This window comes from Triplophysa rosa, linkage group LG1, assembly GCF_024868665.1.
Source record: "Triplophysa rosa linkage group LG1, Trosa_1v2, whole genome shotgun sequence".
Lineage (NCBI taxonomy): Eukaryota > Metazoa > Chordata > Actinopteri > Cypriniformes > Nemacheilidae > Triplophysa > Triplophysa rosa.
The window spans coordinates 9,003,749-9,019,859 of record NC_079890.1 but is presented as its reverse complement, the minus strand read 5'-3'; the positions used below and the strand labels follow the sequence as shown (position 1 = coordinate 9,019,859).

The 16,111-nt window shown below is 44.1% G+C and overlaps 1 protein-coding gene across 1 annotated transcript in view; it reads left to right on the top strand.

Annotated features, from left to right (window-relative positions):
• Window positions 1-16,111, top strand: part of dock11 (dedicator of cytokinesis 11) — a 162,538-nt gene that overhangs the window by 7,301 nt on the left and 139,126 nt on the right. Inside the window, exons 2-6 of the mRNA XM_057345621.1 lie at window positions 11,271-11,387; window positions 12,217-12,306; window positions 12,425-12,507; window positions 12,594-12,654; window positions 14,083-14,178. Of these exons, the coding sequence (XP_057201604.1) occupies window positions 11,271-11,387; window positions 12,217-12,306; window positions 12,425-12,507; window positions 12,594-12,654; window positions 14,083-14,178 (447 nt within the window). The remainder of the gene's footprint in view (window positions 1-11,270; window positions 11,388-12,216; window positions 12,307-12,424; window positions 12,508-12,593; window positions 12,655-14,082; window positions 14,179-16,111) is intronic.

Sequence of the window (16,111 nt, the reverse complement as noted above, 5' to 3'; positions counted from 1 at the left end):
CGTGCACCATCTTGCTTCCCAGCAGCCCTGGTCCTCTTCGACGCCCTCCGGCTCAGGCAGCCCCCCGGAAGGGACATCAAAGAGGAGACCATCGCCCCGTCAGCAGCCGCAGCGAAAGCAGAAGCGGCCCTCATGGGAAGACCCCAGGGAGATCAAGAATACCATCGGGCCCGACACCAGCCATTCCATCGCTGGGTGGTCGATCCGGGACGGTTCCTGCCCCGTCCCAACAGCCCACTCTCTTAAGAGTTTCTTCTCTCTCTGGGTGTTTATCACAGCCGCTCTCACCCTCTACACGACGGTGCTCGGCAACTCAACGTTGCATCACGGCGAGACCCAATGTCGAGGATAATCAGTAGCCCTCAGCACTCTCAAACAACAGTGCATTGTGCTACGTAATCGCCAGGCAGGTAAGCAGCAGAGCCGATCTCCTCCCCGGGGGCCTCCCCACGGCATTGGATCCACAATGCTCGCCATCGAACCACCCCCTGGGAGGTCGATGAAGCAGATCATACCCCTAGCCCCTGTCTCGGTCCCTGGGAGCCTGTCTAGAGCCCCCAAACCATCACGGTGGCTACGGGATACGATCCGTCTCGGCTACGCGATACAACTTACCAGATGCCCGCTCAAGTTCAGGACATCCTTTCAACCTCAGTCAGAGGTTAGGATGCTCCTGTGCTTCGGGCCAGGGACACCACCCCTCTGACAAGCGTGCATTACGCTCTCAGGCGTCCTGTCAGTTGGTAATACCTAGAATTTGAAAATCAAGTGCAGGTGGTAGATCCTTTTCCTATCTAGTGCCTAAACTTTGGAATAGTCTTCCCTGCACTGTCCGGGAGGCAGACACACTCTGTCAGTTTAAATCTAGACTAAAGACGCATCTTTTTAATCTTGCATACACTACTCTTCCATAATATAAATCCTCTGAGGGTTTAGGCTGCATTAGTTAGATCAACCGGAACCAGGAACACTTCCAACAACAACTGATGTACTTGTTGCATCAAAGAGTGCAGAACAGTACTCTACTCTCAGCCAGTTCTGTCTCATTGTTCCAAGGTTACCACAGCGAGCAGGATGCAGTTCATGGCCTGACCTGATGGTAGAGCGGAGAATGGGAAGCGGCGACCTGACAAGAGCTGAGATGATAGAGCTGGATAAAGAAGGACGCGGTCACCTGACACGTCTTCACAAAATTTCAAATGCTATTAGATTATTAATGATAATCTTAAACTATAATTTACCTTATTAGTAAGTTTATTTATTTTATTTAGCCTTGTTGTGCAAGCTCTCTGGAGCTTGTGCCAGAGGCAGCAGCTTTTGCCAGAGGGGAACTGGAATCCCCTGGTTGAGCCTGGGTTCTCCTGAGGGTTTTTTTCTCGATTAGAGTTTTGGGTTCCTCGCCACCGTTTGCATACTGTTTTTGCACTTTTGCCTGGCCGGGGGGGCTGCTTTAGAATTTTAAAGTTTTACTTAATTAATATTGCATATAGAAATTTATTATCTGTTATATTTGACCTGTGCTTCTCTCTCCTTTATCTTACATGTGTGCTCTCACTGTGCGTGTGTGTGTGTGCGTACTTGTCTGTGTACATGTGTGTGTGCGTGTGCGTCCGTGTGTGTGTGTGTCTATGTCTATGTGTGTTAGTACGTGTGCATATTGTGTGTGTGGAGTGTTTTGTATGTGGGTATGTCTGTCTTCTGTGTTTTCAACATTTTCTTGTTTTTACAGGTACAACTTTAATTGTTTTGCTTATAGTCAATATGTCTTATGTACAGCTGCTTTGTAACAATGAAAATTGTAAAAAGCACTATATAAATAAAGTTGAGTTGAGTTGAGCAAGCAATCGTGCTCGTCCCTCTAGCCGGGATGTTCAACGGGTTTTGCAGCCCGTACTTCATCGTCCCCAAAAGGGGGGTTGCTAGATCTGCGTACCCTGAACAGGCACCTACTCAAGCTGCCGTTCAAGATGCTTACGCAGAAGCACATCCTGGCGCCAAGATTGGTTCATGGCAATCGACCTGAAGGACGCTTACTTTCATGTCTCGCTTTCGAGGACGGGCATATCAGTATAGAGTCTTCCCTTTCGGTCTGTCCCTGTCCCCACGAGTCTTCACGAAGATCAGGGGAGCCGCCCTCACTCCCCTCGGGGAGAGAGGTGTGCGGGTACTAACTATCTCGACGACAGGCTCATCTGGGCACACTCACGAGATCTGTTGTGTACACACAGGGACCTAGTGCTCCGGCACCTAGATCGGTTGGGACCACAGGTCAGCTGAGAAAAGAGTAAGCTCTCCCCTGTGCAGAGCATCCTCTTTCTTGGTATGGAACTCGACTCCGTCCCCATGACAGCGTGACTGACTCAGAGAGCGGTCAGTCAGTGTTGAACTTCCTGAAGCACTTCAGGCAGTCAGCGTTCCCCCTGAAACAATTCAGAGGCTCCTGGGCACATGGCATCCTCGGTGGGGGTGGTCCCCCTCGGGTTGATGCACATGCAACCGCCCCAACACTGGCTACAGAGTCGGGTTCCCTGGAGAGCGTGGCACACTGGCAGCAGGCGTATGGTCATCACGCCTCTCTGCTGACGCACCCCAACCCCCTGGTCTTCAATGACCTTTTTTGGTGGACAGGATCCCCCTAAGGCAGCAAGGCACGTCGTTTGACAACGGTTGCCTCCCTGCAGGGGTGGGGTGTCGTGTGCAACGGGCACGCAGTGTCGGGGCGGTGGACGAGCCCCCGCCTGCGTTGGCATATCAACTGCCTAGAGTTGTTGGCTGTGCTACTTGCACTGAAGAGGCTGCAGCCTCTCGTGCAGGGCGAGCACGTGCTGGTCCGGTCAGACAGCAAAACTGCCGTGGCGTATATCAATAGACAGGGTGGCATTCGCTCACGGCAGCTAACACAACTCGCCCGATGCCTCCTGTGGAGTCAGCAGGTGATCAGCTCCCTGCAAGCCACACATATCCCAGGCGACCTGAACCAGACAGCCGACGCGTTCTCTCGTCAGTCGACGCCTCGCGGAGAGTGGCGACTCCATCCCCGCGCAGTCCGGCTCATATGGGAGCAGTTTGGCCAGGCACAGGGGGACCTGTTGCCTCCCCAGACTCCTCCCATTGCCCGCTTTGGTACTTCCTGACTGAGGGACCCCTCGGCACGGATACCTTAGCGCACAGCTGGCCGCGGGGTAAGCGGAAGTATGCCTTCCCCCAGTGAGCCTCATTGCACAGGTCTTGTGCAAGGCCAGGGAAGAGGAGCATCAAGTGGTACTAGTTGCGCCCTTTTGGCCCAATCGGACTTGGTTCTCGGAGCTAAGGCTCTTGACAACAACTCCCCCCTGCCAATCCCCCTGGGGAAGGACCCCCTTTCCCAGGGGAAGGGGCACGTTACAGCATACCAGGCAGACCCCTGGAACTTCCATGTCTGGACGGGACGAGGAGATCCTGAGTGGCCCACCCCCAGCGGTTGGGACACCACTCAGACTAGGGCCTCGGCCACTAGGCGGCTATATGCCCATAAGTGGCGCCTCTTCTCGTCCTGGTGCTCTTCTCGAAGAGAAGACCCACAGAGTTGCTCGATCGGGAACGTGCTTTCCTTTCCTCAAGAGAGACTGGAGAGTAACCTCTCGCCCCTCCACACTGGGAGTGTATGTATTTCTCACCTCATGATAAAGACGGCTCACCTGATGGCGCTCACCTCCAAGAGGGTAGGGGTCCTACAAGCACCCTTCGTGTCCACAGATTGCCTAGAACTCTGGCCCGGTGATTCTCACGTTATCCTGAGACCCCGGCCCGGCTACGTGCCCAAAGTTCCCACCACTCCCCCTATAGACCAGGTGGTGAACCTGCAGGCGCTCCCCACCGGGGAGGAAGACCCAACCCCATCCGTGTTGTGTCCAGTACGCGCGTTGCCCCTCTACTTGGACCGCACGCAGAGCTTCAGAAGCTCTGAGCAGCTCTTGTCTGTTCGGGAGTTCAGCAGAAGGGGAGGGCTGTCTCCAAACAGAGGTGACGCACTGGATCGTGGATGCCGGCGCTACGGCATACCGATCTCAAGATCGCCCCTGCCCATTAGGAGTGAGGCACACTCCTCATGGGCACTGGCTCAGGGCGCCTCTCTGGCAGACACCTGCAGAGCTGCGGGTTGGGCTACGCCCAACACCTTCGCGAGGTTCTAATACCTACGCGTGGAACCGGTGTCAGCCCGCGTCCTGCAGGGCAACGTGTAGGACCGGCAGCCGGTAGGGCGTACGCCTGCGAAAGCCCTTCCCCCTTCCTCTAGGGGGATCAGCGGCTATTACGCCTCCCTTCTTTCCCCACTGGGTAAAGAACAGGCATTCCATCCATCACTAAGCACCCTCCTGGGGGCAGGCTGGGCAGAGCAGCCCTGCCTCCTTAGGCCGGGGAACAGTTGAGTTATCTACCACATAGCTCTAACCGGACCTAGTGCTCCTGATGTGGTAACCCCCCCCCCCCGTGGGCGGTTCCGTCTGATGTATCCTCATGAATGGTTCCCACCTCGGCAACCCATGACCTCCCTAGGACCCTCCCTAGGACCTCCACCTTGCGGTTAACTCCTTCAGTCCGCACGTTTTCCCATGAGTTCTCCCCTGATGGTGAGACCATGTGGTGTCTGCACTAATTCCTCCAGTGGCCCTTACGGTGCCGGGCGGCTTCTCGCTGTTAAAGAATCAAGGCCTCCGCCCATGACGACCGGTGGCAGGGGCTTCCCATCTTTTTCCCAAAAAGCTCTGGGACCCCCTACCTCTCCACTGGACGGTTACAATTTCGCGCTGGCGCTTACGTCTGACTCGCCCAGGCCAGTCAGCGTCACTCCGCTAGAGATTGTGACGTGGCACAGCGCTGTGGCGTTTTCCATAGGAACCCCATCTTTCGGCTCGACACAACGTCGAGAGACTGACAGAAAGGGAACGTCTTGGTTTACGGATGTAACCTCAGTTCCCTGATGGAGGGAACGAGACGTTGTGTCCTTCTTGCCACAACGCTGGCTGCCCGCCGCAGCGGTCGAGGGATGCTCAGGCTCCTCAGACCAAAAGGTGAATGAATGCAGCACGCCGTCTCCCTTTTATACCCGGATATCCGGGGGCGGAGTCCGGCATGCAAATTTCATTCGCCAATTTCATTGGCCTTTTCTGTGCTGTCCTAGGGTTTTCTTCTATTGGTGATGAAAAGTAGGCGGATCTAGAAGTTTTTAGGGCTTTCCTGTATTTTCGAATACTATCCTTCCATGTTGTACGAAATACCTCTAATTTAGTTTTCTTAAAGTTGCACTCCATTTTTCAGGCCGCTTTCTTTAGAGCCTGAGTGTGTTCATTATACCACGGTGTTGGGCTGCCATTTTTAATCTTCTTTAAACGCAGAGGAGCAACTGTGTCTAGCGTTTCCGAGAAGGTGGAGTTAAAATTTTCAATGGTAATGTCAAGATCTTCAACGTTATTTCTCATGCTAGAGATTTGAGACAATTCAGGCAGATTATTGAGAAACGCATCTTTGGTAGTTGAAATTATTGTTCTACCATATTTGTTACAAGGAGTTTGATATGCAGCTGTAGGCCAGTGAAGCAAACATAATACCAGATAATGATCCGAAATATCTTCACTCTGCTGAAGGATTTTAACGTCGTCCACATTTATACCGTAAGACAGTATTAAATCTAAAGTATGATTACGAAGGTGAGTGGGTCCTGACACAAGTTGACTAACGCCCATGGAGTTAAGAGTGTCTTTGAAAGCCACTCCTAAGGCATCTGTATCGTTATCTACATGGATGTGAAAATTCTTCTGATAAGAACCCACCAAATTCTTTAATAAAATCTGTGTGGTGCCCTGGAGCCCTATATACAATAGCTAGAATAAATTTAAAAAATGTTTTATCCTTAGTATTAGGTGTTGATACATGAAGTATCATGACTTCAAAAGAATTGTATTTAGAGTTAGACTTCTGGGAAATGCTAAAAGAGTTATTGTAAAGTGCAGCGATACCTCCCCCTCTGCCTTTTAGACGAGGCTCATGTTTATAATAATAATCTTGGGGGACAGATTCATTTAAAGTAATATAATCATCTGGTTTTAGCCATGTTTCTGTCAAACAGAGCATGTCTATTTTAAGATCTGTTATCATATCGTTAACAAAAAGTGCTTTATTAGAGAGAGATCTAATATTTAGCAATCCGAGTCATAACAGTTGATTATCTGTATTTTGTTCATGTTTAATTTGTTTAACGTTTATTAAATTACTTTCAAGAGGTTTACGCATTATTTTATGTTTGCTAATTCGGGGGCAGACACAGTCTCTATTTTATGATGTTTTGGAGAAAGGAGACGGGATGCAGTCACAAGCCAACAAAATTAAGCTCCCTACTCTGACGCCTGAACTGGCTGTGGTTTTTGCTTCACTGTGCCTCATGACAGGAAGTTGCTGCTGAAATATTTGTTGTTAAGCCATGTCTTTGAGTGATGGGACATTTGTGTGTATTGTAAGAGATTGTATTGATGTTTCGATGTTATAGCTTCTTTGGCTTTATGTGGGCCACAATCTCATTGTTGTCACATAAAAGATTTCAGGTTAAGTTTAAGGTTTTCTTTCTGGGTAAATGAAAGTATTAAAGGCCTAGTTCACCCAAAAATGAACATTCTGTCATCATTTGTCATCAACAAATCTGTATACAGTACATTTCTTTGTTCTGTTGAAAGCAAAATGAGATATTTTAAAGAATTTAGGAAAACAAACAATTTTGGGGCACCTTTGCCAATCTAATTTTTCCAACTAGTCAATGATATCCCAGAACTGAAAATTGCTAACATTCTTCCAAAGATCTTTCTCTGTGTTCATCACAACAAAGTAATTAATGCAGGTATGAAATTACATTAGGTCACCATTATCATTTTGCCATTTCAAAAATATTTAACAAAAACTAAAAACAGATATAGCACACCTCTACACCATATATCTCTAGCTGCTTAATCTCTAACACATTTAGAATATGGCCATACAAAAAGTGAAAGTTGCAGACAGCTCATTTGATTAGTTTTCATTTGGCACTGTGGAACATGGGTCTAAAAAGGGCAGATGAAACATAATTCGATAGGTAAGATTTTTGAAATCACTAATCATGTAGGGTTCATATTCAGTTTAATCTGATTCACTGCCTACATTTTATGTTCCTTATGTGAAAATCGTTCCCTTCTGAGCGAGCACAATAGATGAAGATCACCATGACACAAGCATGACAGCTCAGAGTTAGGAGTGTGTGTAAGCTGTAACACATGATTCACTTTTACTTTTTGAGATGTTTACTGAAAGTTCTGTATTCGCCACTGAACTTGCCCTTGTCCTCGAAAGCCCTTGTGTAATTATAAAGCTTCTGTAGCTCATACAAAATGTGCAAGGTTGCTTTGAGTAAATGTACTAAAATGTGAACATGTGGAAATTTATAATACTGTATAACAACAGGTTCGAGGTCTGTAACCAGTCTAGATGGTGTAGCTGAAAGAGGGAGGCGGCGACCTGACATGTCCCCACTACACAACAAAATTGCAACTGCAATTAGCTAGAATTAAATATATCATCTTCATTTTTTATTTCTTCTTTTGTTTATTTAGCCTAGTTGTGCAAGCACTGTCGGGCTTGTAGAGATGCTGCAGTAGTGCCAGAGGAAAACTGGTTCCCCTGGCTGGGCCTGGGTTCTCCCGAGGTTTTCGTTCTCCACTGGAGTTTTGGGTTCCTCGCCACTGTTTGCACACTGGCTGCACTCGTTTTGCTCGCCGGGGGGCTGCTGGCATCAGCTTTAGAATTTTGTACTTGTTAATATTATTTTTAAATGTAATATTTTGCGTGAATTATTATTACCCCATATAGGAATTGATAGACTGCATAATATATTACCCATGTTTCTTTTCTTTTATCTTCTCTATCTCTGTGTGTGTCTTCGTTACATTCTGCCTCATCATGTCATGTCTTTCTTGGTCTTGTGGCAGGATCATGGCAGAGCCTCATGTTTTGTGTGGAGAGAGACATTTATTGTTGTTGTGGCTTGCCATACACTCTCTCCGGTCTGGTCTCGGTTCCCGCCCTCTCGTTTCCTCATTATTGATTGTTAATTAGTTCATGCCCTGCACCTGTTCCCCTCTTGATTTATCCCCTTTATAATGCCCTTGTGTTTTCTGTCTTGTGCTGGTTCATTGTGATTGTATGGTGAGTTCCTGTGTCTTGTCAAGTTTAGTCTATTGTAGTCATTTGTAAATTATGTCAAGTGTTAACTTTAGTCTTGTTTAAGTGTAGTTAGTCTTAGTCCTGTCATGTTATTATATTCCCCTGTTTTGTTATTTTACCCCCCCCCCGTGGGTTTTTGGTTTTGTCTTTATTATTATTATTATTATTATTTTTAAGAATTACGTCTTGTTAACCCCTTACCCGCTGTCTGCACCTGGGTCCTCTATCCTTGTCTCACCACTACGATCACGACAGTGTGTGTGTGTGTGTGTGCATTAGTGCGTGTCAGTGCGTGTAATGCGTGTGTGTTATTTTATGTATTGCTTATAGTTAACCTGTATTCATGTATAGTTGCTTTGTAACAATGAAAATTGTAAAAAGCGCTTTATAAATAAAAGTTGAGTTGAGTATAACATAGGGGTGTAACAATACCTCGTACTACGATATTTCACGATGCAGAAATGTCACTATGCGCATTGAAGAGAGATGGGGATATTTTACGACATGATGTTTAATTGTATTCGTTGAGCGGTCAAGACGCTACCTACTCTGCGCCAGCGCATCACGTGTGCTTATCTCACATATGCGGTAGAGAGAGAAGTCTCTGGGAGAAGGGGAAGCACAAGACACAATCTTTGTCTCCACGTGATTTACAAAGCGACTTATTTTCCCTCACAATCGCCGGTAAAACACAGCAAACTTGAAGCGTGACTGCTGGCGAGTCACCCCGAAACTCCCCAGCACAAACGTTTTTATATGCCAATGTTAGTTTATCCGCTAACGTGAGCTGCTGCATAACGTGATATGCAACATAAAGCCAAAAGAAACCAGCGCTGTACCGATTAGAGAAGCGAAGAAGTGAGTCGTACTGTAGATTAAAAGATTGAATGACATGCTAAAAATCGAACCAAGTATGTGATTTGCATGATTGAAGAAATGTAATGCAGTTTATGTAATATGTCTTTTTGAAAGATGTTTCTCATTCATTACTGTCTCAAGCAAAGACAGTGCAGCTTCAAAGAGACATGAGCCAATAGCGCTTGAGCGTGAGCTCTGTCAGAGCGTTTCATTGGTTGAATGTACTGAATGAATATACCCTTCACCGAACGAACGAGTCAATTGAGTCAAAATGAGACAGAATGAACTGGTACATGTCGTTCATGGTCTAATTTCTCTGTGTTCAGAGGTGGGTAGTAACGCGCTACATTTACTTGAGTAACATTTTGGAAAATAAGTACTTTTTAAGTAAAATTAAAAGTGTGTACTTTTACTCTTACTTGAGTAAATTTCTAATAGAAAATCTGTACTTTTACTTCGTTACATAACTTACTTTGCGTGACGTTCCTTCGTTCCTTCATTTTAAAATATGCTTTTTAAGCGTTGTTTATTTCAAGGTTGTCCTCTCTTTTTACGGGCATTCCCGAGTGATCGATTCTTTCGATTCTTTTGAAAGCATTAATTGAACTATGGGCAAAACCATTTGAATAGGCTAATGAATCAGTTCAAATGATTTGTTCAGTTCGCAGCACGATCTGAATCATCTGAAGCTGGATTACTCACTCCTCGTAGCGCGAAACTTAAGAACAGGCAGAACACAAAGAGCGTTGGATGAAGTGGATATTAATCTATATCTATTCAATCAAAACTGCAAATGTGTCATATTGTTTGCCAGCAATGATAAATGCCCGCACCCGCGCGACCTGTTCGTCAGACACAGCAACATGCGCGTTACCTGTCAGACACAGAGACGTGGGTTTGCAGGAATATACATTTGAAGAACAGAAGGAAGAAAACTTGTTGATGGGCGTGTGGTTCACTGTTTACTGTTTGTTTACAAGTAAGAGCTTTTCACAACACACAACGTGACACAACACGAGAAAACATGAGCTTTGTTCAAAAATGTGTATTTCATTTAGAGAGCACTGCAGATGTTCTAGATCATCTTAGGAAATGCTCTGAGTTTATTTAATGCTTTAGGTTGACATGGTCTATTCTAAATAAGTTGTGTAAACTACATTGACATCAGGACTAGATGAAATTTAAAGACATGCTCGTCTCTTCTGTGTTTGTCTATTCTTTAGTCTCTCTAGTAATCTCTCTAGTATATTGCAAAGATATCTGCTTATGATAATTAAAAATATTGATTAAAATGTAATATTAAAATATTGGCGTTAATATTAATTTTATGTTGTAGGCCTATATAATCAGATACAAAGTAACTAAGTAACTAGCTACTTGAGTAGTTTTTTCATTGCATACTTTTTTACTTTTACTCAAGTAGTTTTTAAAATAGTGACTTTTACTTTTACTTGAGTAACAATTTCTCTAGTTACTTGTACTTTTACTTGAGTAAAGATTTTGGCTACTCTACCCACCTCTGTCTGTGTTGCAACAATGCATATCCAGTAGTTACTGAACTTTTCTGAAAAATAAAGGTAATGACCTGGTTTAATTTAATTCTAAGGTAAAGTAAATTATGTCAAAACAGTTAAATCTTTGTATGGAACATTTAATTACACCATTTAAATTAGTTAAACCAGATAGATTTTTGTAGACTAAATATAATGTAGATTTTGTCGACTAAAACTAAAATGATGGGGATGACAAAAATATGATTAAAACTAAATTGCAATTTGCTGTCAAAATTGACATTCAGTGACAAACCTACAGTACAGCAGGTTCAGTTAAGCCTTAAAATGTTCAAATTCTTTATTAAGTTGTATGTGCAACAAAAAAAAGCTACTGAAATTGTTAATATTTTGAAAATAAATGTTATTTGAATTTCAGTTTCATTTTTTAATTTTGTTCAAAATATCGAGATGTGTATCGTATCGTGAACCCAGCATCGATATATGTACCGAATCGTGAGCTGAGTGTATCGTTACACCCCTAGTATAACAACAAATCAGATAACCCCAAAACAATAACAGGCAGTGTATTTCTGTAACAGCAATATGAAGGGGACAAACATTCTATCCATAAACAGCACAGGTGTGCTGTTTTAGCTTTAGGAAGCCATCTCAATATGTGTTGTATGTGTGCAGGAGCAACCGAAGATCATCGAGCCACTGGACTATGAAAATGTGGTGTTCCAGAGGAAAGCTCAAATCCACAGTGATCCACAGAGAGACCTGCTGTTGTGGCCAGCTGATGATGTATCAGTAAGTATTGCACAAACACTTTTCTGAAATGTACACATTTGCTAAATCTTCGGAAGATGTCGGCAGTTTTGCCAACCCAACCTTTTTACCAGGCTACATTCTGAATTGTGGAGAAGCAATTGGATGACATTAAATATTACTAATACTTTTTAAACACGTGCTATATAAACAAAATCTTGTTTGTGGCTCCTGGAGCAAAGTGAACATAAAGTGGTTACAGCAAAATGCTGATTAAAAGTCATGTGACAGGAAGTAGCCTAGTGACAATGGGTTGAATAATGTAAGAATTGTAATAAAACAAATAAAATATTATTCTTTCACTTTTGAGTAGATTGAATAGATGAAAAGAAAGTTACTATTACTAATAATAAACACAAAAAACAGCAAAGAAATAAAACATATAGGGTAAGACTTTAATAAGGATGTATTTGTTTTTAATATTAGTTAATGCATAGCTAACATGAACTAACAGTGAACAATACTTCTACAATAGTTATTAATGTTAGTTCAGGTTCCTTTTGCATTTATTAATACATTTTTTAAATCAAAAATTGTATCATTAGTTAATGCATGATGACATGAACAATTGTATTTTCACTAACATTAACAAATATTAATACATGCTTAAAACAATGTTGTTAGTTCCTGTTTTCTAATATTAAAAAAATATGTGTAAAAAAACTTACTGTAAACTGTTACCATACAAGATGTATTTGTCACTGTTTAATTGTATTTAGTAGTTTTTGTACAATGCATTTAATATGTAAACCTGTGAGATTTGAGATTTTAATATAAAACATAACACAGGATTGATTGTAATCTATTGTAGGAGTGCCAGATTGAACGTCAAAGGAGAACCATAATTTCTCCAGTTCCTCAAAATGCAGAAAACGAAGCTGAAAGCCTTTTCGCCAAAGAGGTAAAGACTACACTGAACTTTTCACTGCCAAAACTAAGCTAAGCCCACAGCTTTCTCACTAATAAAACATCATATTTTCCAATGTTTATCACTAAGCAGTATTTTCATTCATTGGCAGTGCATTAAGATGGACAACACAGACTGGCACATCATCAACTATAATTACGAGGCTTACTCTGGAGATTTCCGGATGCTGCCCTGGTATGTTCCAGTTTGCAAATTATTTGCCAAGGGTTTCACAGTCCTATTTCCAAAATATGGTGTAAGCTAATTTTTCTCCATTGCAGTAAAGGGATGAAGACAGAGAAGCTTCCAAGCCAAGTGTTTGAGGTCGATGAGGGAGAGGAGGTAAAAGCTTTTTAATATTTGATTGTGGAAATCTGTAGTGGAGGAAAACATGATGTCCGCTTACTTGCGCAATATGTGAAGCAGTTCTGAGATGAAAAAAACACAGTATTATCTATTTCCACCGGTAATAGAGTGTGAATCATCATGTTTCACCTCTTATGGATGTGACGGATAATGTTTGTAATATTCTGCTCTTCTGAAAACAGTACGAATGTTATGGGGCTTCTGTGAGGTAATAATCAGATGTTAAGGTAAAGGCCAGACAGTCAGAAGAAAGGCCCATTACATGCAACCTGACCCCAATTGTGTTCTATTTATAGCCACATACTGAAATGTCCTGCAGATTAAGATAAAATTAGATGAAAGGAGTAGTGATTTCAGAGCAAACGGTTTGCTGCTCTGCTCTGCATGTGTTTGTGTGTGTGTACAACAGTAGACGTGTACAGTATGTTGAATGTGTGTGTCTGAATTTATGTGTTTAAACTAGGGCTGTCACAATATTATATTTAAGGCCAGAAGAATTCATAACAATATAATTGTGATATCTATGAAAAAATAATAATCCTTTATTCATCTTTTATTTTGATTTTTTCATGGCTAATCCAATAAATCACTCTCATAGAGAGGCGGAGAAAATTATTTTAGCCATTTTGGTTTTCAAGGCAAAATACACAATGAAAGTGAATGCTGGATATCCACAAGAGCATTTTTAGGGTTAGGGAGACGACTGACAAACCTAAATACCACGAACAGTAAAATCATTGTATAAGTTGAGTAGGAACATTCAGTAGTAAGTCATAAATTAAGCATTACCTTTCAGTATATGTTGGCTTTAATACATGCCTGACATGCAGTTAAATCAATTAGCTGAGTGACTAGAGAGAGGACAGGGTGCAAGCAATTGATCAGTCTCAAAGGGGCTGTTCAACGCAGAGAGGAATGAGAAATGTTTGAAGAAAGAGGGAAGAAGGGCATTTGGACAATTATATTACAGTGGAGAGCAGGAGAAAGGCATTCATAATAGATTGATAAAATTCATAAAATTGGCAGGCCAATTCAATTAGATCGGACATGCAGGTCCCCCCCACACACACATATACACATGTACTAGTCTGTACCTCTACAGTAACAGAAGTACAACCTCAATCCAGTCTGTCTTTTTGAATATACCAATATTTGTTAAGGCATGTCAAGCTTTGTTTGTGCCTTACTGTGTTGTGGTAATGTCTGTGTGATGCAGCTGAGTGCATTCGCAAGGAAAAAGTGACTCATTGCCATGAGTATGTGTAAATTGTAAGCAATGTGCAAATTTTTTTGTATCATACTTGTATCAGAACGATGAATCTTACAAATTTGTTGAGTGTTTTCTATTGAGATCAGTTTACAGTATCTGCTCTATTAGTTTTATTGTGTGTGTGTGTGTGTTAGGACTCGTCGTCTCTGTGCTCTCAGAGAGGTGGTGTGATGAAGCAGGGTTGGCTGCAGAAAGCCAACATCAACAGCAGTCTGTCTGTCCCCATGAAGGTTAGTAGGATTAAGGGAAACAGCTATTCATCACACATATAGCTACAACAGTCACTGTAGCAAAGCTCAATAAAACGGAAGGAAGGAGGCGGGAACCGGCGAACATTTAACAATAAACTTTAATCAAAAATAAACAAACAATAATATGGAAGTAAAAGGCTGGCAGCCCCTCATGGACGACTGCCGGCCACACAAACATAAACACAAAACTTAACATTTCCGGGCCCAGTCCACTCTCCTCAGCAGTCCCGTCGCTCGTCCTCTTATGCTCCCGAGCTCCCCCGTGAGGCATGCGGGACCGGTGCGCGTACAGCTGATACTCATTATCACTCACACCACCCCGACTTCCTGCCCCACGGCTCTCGTCCCGCCTTCCTCGCTACATATCCCCATCGCCCCTCACAGGCCGGGGCGTACCACCGCGCCTGTGCTTACTCCCCCCGGGGGGCCCCCCCGTGAGAGCCCCAGCGCTTGGGGGTACGCACCGATGAGACGAGAGAACGGAGCCGGGAGCACCCCGAGTGACAGGGACGAGAGAGGGGAGAGAAGGAGAAAAAAATAGTCCGGTTCCCTGACACGCTGTCGTTCGGTCCTCAGCCCAGCCGAGAGGTTCTTCCTCGCGGTGCTATGCGGTGGTGCGGGACGCTCCGGGGCGACCCGATCCTCCTCCGCCTCCTGGCGGCTGGCGATGGCTTCCCCCCGAGGGCAGCCGGCAGCGAGTTGTCCGTTCCCTGCTCTTGCCCTGTTTTCCGGTGGACAGCAGCAAGCTCCGGCCCACGGCAAACGGCCCGAACTCCTCCGCTCCCTCCTCTACGGCCGCCACCCCACCTCGACCCAGGAGCACGGCAGCAAGGTCTTCGTCCCCCATCGAGCTCTCTCTCTCCGGCACCACCGCTTCGGGCAGTCGCTGGCGGACGTCCTTCGTCTGCGCTGCCCGAACTCCCCAGCACCACGAGGCCGCTCGGCGGCGAGGGCTCTTCGACAGCATGTCCCTCCTTCCTCCCGGGTTTCGGCACCAATGTAGCAAAGCTCAATAAAACGGAAGGAAGGAAGTGGGAACCGGCGAACATTTAAACATATTTAATCAAAAATAAACAAACAATAATACGGAAGTAAAAGGCACACAAACATAAACACAAAACTTAACATTTCCAGGCCTGGAATGCTCCCGAGCTCCCCCGTGAGGCATGCGGGACCGGTTCGCATACAGCTGATACTCATTATCACTCACGCCACCGGCCCCGCCTTCCTGGCCCACAGCTCTCATCCCGCCTTCCTCGCTACAGTCACCATTTACATGGTCTTGCAATATTCCTCCACTGATATAGACCCTTAAAGTCCCTGTGAACTTAAAAATCACAATTCCTATTTTTTTATGAAATATTGTAACATTTATTGTAAATAGCAGTGGGAGTCATTCTCTTTTTAAAATTCATGTGCCCTCATAATCTTCAGATAAAATCTGAAAATGCACTATCCATCTCAAGTGACATCAGTTAGACATCTGTTAACTCCTCCCCTTCAACTGTCAGTCTGCTGCCATTTCCATTTCAAAATGCAACTGTTTTTATACAATCTATGGGCTCTGTGCACAAGTGTAGTGACGAACAACAACTTCCGATGTTGTCAGAAGTCGGGATATCAGTTTCCGGTTTAATTTCTAAAACAACTTAACATACCTAACAACGACTGGGGAAAGCCACATCTCTGTCAAATTGTACTTGTAATAAAGACTAAGTTAGCTGTTGTTAAAAGAACGACCCTTTTTATTCCACTGAGAACATACATTTTTTCTGATATCATACTGATGTTTGATATCAGTGATAAAAAATAATTATTTTGTTTTCCCTGGTCGTTGTTCAGGTACGTACTGAAAAGCCTTAAACTCTTCCTTACAGTATAATGGACTCATGTGGGAGAAAATGCTTAACGA